The following is a 7,787-nucleotide window of genomic DNA, read 5'->3' as shown; positions in this document are numbered from 1 at the left end:
AGAGAGAGAGAGAGAGAGAGAGAATGGAATAAGATTCTGCTGTATGTATACATTATCTATATCATACTGTCATGACAAAGTTGTGTGTCTGTGATTATTCATGTGTCTCCCTCTGCCTACCTGAGAACCGTAGAACCCTGTCAGCAGTCTCTTGTGATTGGTGCTGCTCTCGCCAAGCTCGCCGATTTCGGCAAATCCATGAAGGTGGGCGCTGACTGTGAGGTCATCAGCTTTGCTGAGGCCTGCCACCACGATCTCATAATGGAGGTGACAGCGCTCGTCCACAGACACCCAGGCATGGCCCCCAGCACTGGTCAGGACTGGAGGGGCCACAAACTGGCCTGCCAGAGGGACAGGGATCTCTAGGGAAGGAGAGGGTTGAGAGAGTTAAATATGAATGAAAAGCAAAAGACTAGAGTTAAAGAGAATAATCTCAAATTGGGATCAATGTTTTTCTTTCAGATACTTTATAAAGGTGCCTCTGTGGACAGTGTCTCTAGTCTAGAGGACTGGAGTTTTCTATCCCTGACCATTTACTCAACCTAAGTGTACTTGAGTTACTCTATGGTGAATCCCAAACCAGTCCATCGCCACTACCAACTCGCTCGGAGGGCCTTCCATTTTCACGTGTTACTAACAAAACTCAAAGGGTGATTTCAAGAGTGGTGAGGGGATCAATCAACTTCGGGACATACTAACACAACCCCACCACGCCGCACTGCTTCTTGACACAATGCCCACTTAACCCAGAAGCCAGCCGCACCAATGTGTTGGAGGAAACACGGTACACCTGGCGACCATGTCAACGTGCATGCGCCTGGCCCGCCAAAGGAGTCGCTAGAGCGCGATGGGACAAGGACATCTCTGCCGGCCAAACTAATCTAGACAACGCTGGGCCAATTGTCTCATGGGTCTACCGGTCGTGGCCGGCTGTGACACAGGTTCGGGATATACCCTTGACTTGAATGATGCAATTCATGTTCCACATTTAAATAATAAAATGGACATGAAATTCAAATTAGAAAAATTACCCTGTCATTTTACACGATAACAGTCACAGTTAAACATGTCATCTGGGAGGTATTTCATCTGTTACTTGTGTCAAACACAAACAAACACAGGTGGCTCATAATTTGTGCGACTCCATTCTAGTGTGAAATTGCACAAACTCAAAAATAATTCATGAATGGAGGAGCGAATGCACAAATGAAGGAGCGAGACAAAGGGGGTTGATTTAGGATTCAGCCCTAGTGCTCTGGTCTGAGGTCAGTGTCTCACCATGTCTGGGTGCCTCCAGGCCGCTGTAGAGCAGGCCTCTGATCTGTCCGCGTAGCTCCCCCTCCTGGCTGTGTGCGGTAGCCACGTTGATGAACAGTTCGTTCTGCAGCAGCATGTGGATGTGACGCGCCTCCAGACGACTCCAGCTTCCCGTCGCCCGCCCGCTGGGCCTGTCGAACTCTGGAGCTAGGTCATACAGCACGGACCGCTTACTGCGCCGCCGAGGCTTTAGCTCGATGGTCAGACCCACCACTTCACTGGATAACCCCGCTATCTGGACCTGTGTACGGAGCAGGATATGGGTTGGTTTGGTGGTTCAGTTCAGTTCAGATATGTAAATAGTGACAGTACAATTCCATTTGATTCAGTTATTTAAAGTTAAAATCAATTAAATTCAGTTCAGATCCATACCTGGTAGTCCAGGGTGCCGTTATCATGGAGATGAAAGAATGCTGATCCCACACCGCCTGTCTTCCCTGCTGTCAATGCATCACCACTGGACATGACACTCTGGATGGCTGGAGAGAGAAAGAGAGGGAGTGGAGGACAGAAAGAGAGAAAAGTGAGAGAGGAAATAGTAAATGATTTCTTCATAACAGATGAACACGCAGTGCCACATTTGGATCGTTTCATGTTTCCATAAAGCAAATTGAAGGTGGAACGAGAGAGGATGATGAGAGAGTGAGTATGAGTAGGGTCTCCCTGACTCTGATCTCAAAACATTGTCCCCTTTCCATTTCAGCCCCAGACCCAGACTACTACAGACTAATCTGTGTGTGATGAGGCAGCTCTTGCATGCGAGATGAGGCAATGCTCTCTGTCGTGTTATAATTCACCATGTTAGTTTGGAGAGCCAGACAGGGGGGAGCTGAGAGAGGGCCAGAACACATTCTCTCACGTCTCCGCTGTAGAACGARACACACACATGCACACACCCCCCATGTCATCACTCCACCAGAGGGGACAATCACAGGGAACGGAATAGAGCACAACCCGTCCACACAGAACTTTGGGGTGAGGGTAAGTGTGTGTCATCTCAAAAGAGAGAATTCTAMCTTAAGTGGTGTACCCCCCAACACATGCACACCCTAACCCAAGGTTAAACCGTGGGATGAGGTAACCCTTGTTGAACACGAAGGGGCTTAGAAGACAGACAGGGAAAGACAGATAGAGAAGGAGAGGCTCTCCAAAGAAGGGAGAAAACTACTCAAAGAAAGGCTGAATGGGAGTGATAGAGGGGAAGGAGTTCAAGACAGAAAAAGAACAGAACAAGAGAGACAGGCAGAGAGAGAGAGAGATGTAAGGAGAGAGTGAAACAAGTGTGTTGGGTTGAATTCTTCACACATAACGTCAACCTGTTAATCATGGAGCTGGAACACCAGTATGGAGAGTGAGGTCCAGCAGACTGTGACCTTGGCAGCGCCCTGTGTGTGTGTGTGTGTGTGTGTGTTGTGTGTTGTGGTGTTGTGTGTTTGTGTTGGTGTGTGTGTGTGTGTGTGTGTGTGTTGTGTGTGTGTGGTGTTGTGTGTGTGTGTGTGTGTGTGTGTGTAACACAAGTGTGTGTGTAGCGTAGAAAAGACAATGTGTTGTGAGTGTGTGTGGGGGGTCTAAGTATATAAGTATGTTTGCATTAGAGTCACTTGAATTGAACATGTGTGCCCTGAATTGTCTCAGACTTTGTCTACGACACACACCTCCTCTCCCGGTCTTGGTGGACCACCAAGTCAAACAGCGGGGATATAAACATGGTTTTACTTCAGTGATAAGACTTGAAAGAAAGGAGTATTTATAGAAGAGAGAGAATCGCTAAAACAGCCATGGAGGAACAGAAGGGGAACAAGTGAACTGAAAGACAAAACACATTCCTCCTAGGTCTCTGACGTTGGCCTCATTTCAGGTGTGATGGGGTGACAGAAGAGGAATAAAGGTTGATTGTTTGATGTTGAGCGATTCGAGTAACTTCATCGATTCAACATGTCACTTCTCTGAGTGACTGACTGTGGGCTGATTGATTGATTGGTTGTTCTACATAAAGGGGCGTGGCACTTACTGTCACATGACTTCCTGCCGGTGATGAAGCCGGAGATGTGTCTGGGATCCGGGCCCTCAGTTTCCACGGCGATCACCAGCTGGCCCCTTGATAACCAGAAGAGCTCCCGACTGTTCAGGTCTGTCAGTACCTCAGCAAAGTCTGGGTCCTAAAGGGAGAACGTTGGGGAAATGGTGATACATCGTCAGACTTATCAGAAACAAACACACAAGGGGTTGTAATAGATAAACTCACAAAGTCATTCTACTCAAACACACATACAGACCCTGAAACACACTCATTATGTCACAACAACACACTCTCTCTGTCTCTCTCAACAACCCCCCTACCACCACACACACACACATAGGCCTTAGACACACCGGAAATATGGCTTGCTTTGGGGCTAATATCTCACACAATGCACCCACTTTCATATCCTTCCAACCGCCAGAACTTTAGATAAACAGAGATTGTAAAGTTATTTGAAAAATGTTGTATTAATGTGACAGATGTATGACTGTGGTGAACACATTACTTTTATGACCTCGGAGGCCATTTAAATAGAAATATCCATGTAAATGAATCCAGGACAGGATTGAGCAAGAAGAGGGAGGGAGGGAGAGAGAGAGAGAGAGAGAGAGAGGAGGAGAGGAGAGAGGAGAGAGAGAGAGAAGAGAGAGAGAGAGAGAGGGGGAGGGGGGTGGGGGAGGAAAGAGAGGGGGAGAGAAAGAGAGAAGGGGGGAGGAGAGAGAGAGAGAGAGGGGGGGAGAGGGAGAGAAAGAAGAAGGGGGGAGAGAGAGAGAGAGAGAGAGAGAGAGAGAGAGAGAGAAAGAGACACATCGGTTGCTGAAAGGTGTATAAAATCAAGCACACAGCCATGCAATATCCATAGACAAACATTGGCAGTAGAATGGCCTTACTGAAGAGCTCAGTAACTTTCAATGTGGTACCGTCATAGGATGCCACCTTTCCAACAGTCAGTTCATCAAATGTCTGCCCTGCTAGAGCTGCCCCGGTCAACTGTAAGTGCTGTTATTGTGAAGTGGAAACGTTGAGGAGCAACAACGGCTCAGCCGCAAAGTGGTAGGCCACACAAGCTCACAGAACGGGACCACTGAGTGCTGAAGCGCATAAAAATCCTGGAAGCAGCGTCAGCAAAATAACTGTTAGTCTGGAGCTTCATGAAATGAGTTTCCATGGCCGAGCAGCCGCACATAAGCCTAAGATCACCATGCGCAACGCCAGGCGTTGGCTGGAGTGGTGTGAAGCTAGCAGCCATTGGACTCTGGAGCAGTAGAAACACATTCTCTGTAGTGATGAATCACACTTCACCATCTGGCAGTCTGATGGACGCATCTGGGTTTGACGGAAGCCAGGAGAACGATACCTGCTCCAATGCATAGTGCCAACTGTAAAGTTTGGTGGAGGAATAATGGTCTAGGGATGTTTTTCATGGTTCGGGCTAGGCCCCTTAGTTCAAGTGAAAGGAAATCTTAACGCTACAGCGTACAATGATATTCTAGACAATTCTGTGCTTCCAACTTTGTGGCAATAGTTTGGGAAAGACCATTTCCTGTTTCAGCATGACAATGCCCCAGTGCACAAAGCGAGGTCAATACAGAAATGGTTTGTCGAGATCAGTGTGGAAGAACTTGACTGGCCTGCACAAAGCCCTGACCTCAATCCCATCGAATACCTTTAGGATAAATTGGAACGCCGACTGCGAGCCAGGCCTAATCGCCCAACATCAGTGCCCGACCTCACTAATGCTCTTGTGAATGGAAGCAAGTCCCAGCAGCGATGTTCTAACCTCTAGTGGAAAGCCTTTCCAGAYGAGTGGAGGCTGTTATAGCAGCAAAGTGGGGACCAACTCCATATTAATGCCCATGATTTTGAAATMATATGTTCGACCAGCAGGTGTCCAAATACTTTTGGTCATGTAACGTAAAGACTATTTGGTGTATGTGTGTGTGGGTGTAAAACAGAAAGAGGGGCACATCAACTCTCAGATTCACATAATTCCCACCAGATCAAAAACAGACTCCTCCTTTCATCACTCCTCCTCCCTCTATCCCTCCCCCTCTTCCTCCCTCTTTCTGGTCCCACAGACAACTAACCACTGACATGTGTGAGGAGTGTGCATGCCGTCCCACACTCTCTCCCTCACTCTCTCCTTTCTGTCTCTCATCCCTCCATCTCTTCCTCACTACATCTGTCTCTTACAACACCCATCCACTCTCTCTCTTTCTTTTTCTTTGTCCATCACATCTCTATGGAGGTTTAACAGTACTGGCAACAGCAGTAGGATGTGGGGAAGGAACCACATCCGTCTCAGCGGGAGAGTGTGTCACGATGTCATCTGTTTCCCCCTTTCCTCCCGACTCTTGGTTTGTCCCTGATGTCACGATGTCATCTGTTTCCCCCCTTTCCTCCTGCCTCTTGGTTTGTCCTGATGTGTGTTTTCCTCCTAACGGTTAAGGTTAGGATCTGGTTTAGTGAGGACAAGCAGATCATAGATCTGTGTCCAAGAGAGAAACAGAAAAAGAGAGAGAGAGAAAGAGAAAGAGAGAGAGTGTGTGTGTAGTTTCTAAAACGTACATAGGCGGTGACGTTGGCATGGATCTCTCTCAGGACATGTTGGCTGTACTGCAGTCGTACCCGGATGGGCACCAGGGGGGAGTCTACAGGGCCGAGAGAGAGCACACAGAACAAACTTAGAACCATYTCACACTGCCTCACAGCACTCCCTAGTCCCAAAACAAATTCTAGTCTCTTGTCTTTTCCCCTAATTTACTCCCTAGTCCCTAGTCCCAAAACAACCTCTAGTCTCTTGTCTTAGCCCCTAACTTACTCCCTAGTCCCTAGTCCCCAGTCCCAAAACAACCTCTAGTCTCTTGTCTTAGCTCCTACTCTCTAGTCCCAAAACAACCTCTAGTCGCTTGTCTTATTCCTTAAGGTACTCCCTAGTCCCCCAGCCCCAAAACAACCTCTAGTCACTTGTCTTAGCCCCTACTCTCTAGTCCCAAAACAATCCCTAGTTTCTTGTCTTAGTTCCTACTCCCTACTCCCAAAACAACCTCTAGTCCCTTGTCTTATGGCTGAAGGTATCAGTCCTCCCTCCCCCATCCCTCTCTCTCTCCCCCTCCCACCTCTCTGTCTGTGTTGTATCAGTCCCTGCAGTATGAGGATGAAGTGAAGGTTGTTCTCTGTGTCACTCAGAGTCAGCATGGCYATGCCTCCCATCCCAGAATGCTCTTTTTCTGAGGTCAGAGTGGAGCTGAACGTCTCTGTGGGGTCACACAGATATTACACTCACATTATAAACACACATGCTATACACACATACCTTTTTTACTGTATTTGGTTATGGAGGCCATCCACTATGTTCTCATGCAGATACTGTTTACAATATGAGCTGTATACATTACTGAACGGTTGTTCTCATTGAAATGTACACAAATGTATTGTATCCCTCATTTACTCAAGTGGTTCCTTTATTTTGGCAGTTACCTGTACACACACAGCTACAGTTGAAGTCGGAAGTTTACATACACTTAGGTTGGAGTCATTAAAACGTGTTTTTCAACCACTCCACAAATGTCTTGTTAACAAACTATAGTTTTGGCAAGTCAGTTAGGACATCTACTTTGTGCACGACACAAGTKATTTTTCCAACAATTGTTTACAGACAGATTATTTCACTTATAATTCACTGTATCACAATTCCAGTGGGTCAGAAGTTTGCATACACTAAGTTGACTGTGCCTTTCAACAGCTTGGAAAATTCCAGAAAATGATGTCATGGCTTTAGAAGCTTCTGGTAGGCTAATTGACATAATTTGAGTCAATTGGAGGCGTACCTGTGGATGTATTTGAGGCCTACCTTCTACGCTCACCCCTGTGCTTCACGGTTGGGATGGTGTTCTTCGGCTTGCAAGCACCCCCCTTTTCCTCCAAACTTAATGATGGTCATTATGGCCAAACAGTTCTCTTTTTGTTTCATCAGACCAGAGGATATTTTTCCAAAAAGTACCATCTTTGTCCCATGTGCAGTTGCAACCGTAGTCTGGCTTTTTAATTGCGGTTTTGGACAGTGCTTCTTCCATTCTGACGGCCTTTCAGGTTATGTCGATATAGGACTTGTTTTACTGTGGATATAGATACTTTGTACCTGTTTCCTCCAGCATCTTCACAAGGTCCTTTGCTGTTGTTCTGGGATATTTGCACTTTTCGCACCAAAGTACGTTCATCTCTAGGAGACAGAATGCGTCTCCTTCCTGAGCGTTTGACAGCTGCGTGGTCCATGGTTTATACTTGCGTACTATTGTTTGTATAGATGAAGTGGTACCTTCAGGCGTTTGGAAATTGCTCCCAAGGATGAACCAGACTTGTGAAGGTCTACAATTTATTTTTCTGAGGGTCTTGGCTGATTTCTTTTGAATTCCCCATTGATGTCAAGCGAAGAGTCACTGAGTTT

At 46.8% G+C, this 7,787-nt stretch overlaps 1 protein-coding gene across 1 annotated transcript in view; it reads right to left on the bottom strand.

The window, feature by feature from the left end:
* The window catches only part of chrd (chordin), a 44,112-nt gene that overhangs the window by 9,185 nt on the left and 27,140 nt on the right, over window positions 1–7,787 (bottom strand). The window contains exons 7-12 of the mRNA XM_070436985.1: window positions 6,460–6,595; window positions 5,909–5,991; window positions 3,329–3,476; window positions 1,690–1,796; window positions 1,279–1,558; window positions 121–362 (exon numbers count right to left, since the gene is read on the bottom strand). Of these exons, the coding sequence (XP_070293086.1) occupies window positions 121–362; window positions 1,279–1,558; window positions 1,690–1,796; window positions 3,329–3,476; window positions 5,909–5,991; window positions 6,460–6,595 (996 nt within the window). The remainder of the gene's footprint in view (window positions 1–120; window positions 363–1,278; window positions 1,559–1,689; window positions 1,797–3,328; window positions 3,477–5,908; window positions 5,992–6,459; window positions 6,596–7,787) is intronic.

Source organism: Salvelinus sp. IW2-2015, linkage group LG4p, assembly GCF_002910315.2.
Source record: "Salvelinus sp. IW2-2015 linkage group LG4p, ASM291031v2, whole genome shotgun sequence".
Classification (NCBI taxonomy): domain Eukaryota; kingdom Metazoa; phylum Chordata; class Actinopteri; order Salmoniformes; family Salmonidae; genus Salvelinus; species Salvelinus sp. IW2-2015.
This window is presented reverse-complemented; position numbering and strand designations above follow the sequence as displayed.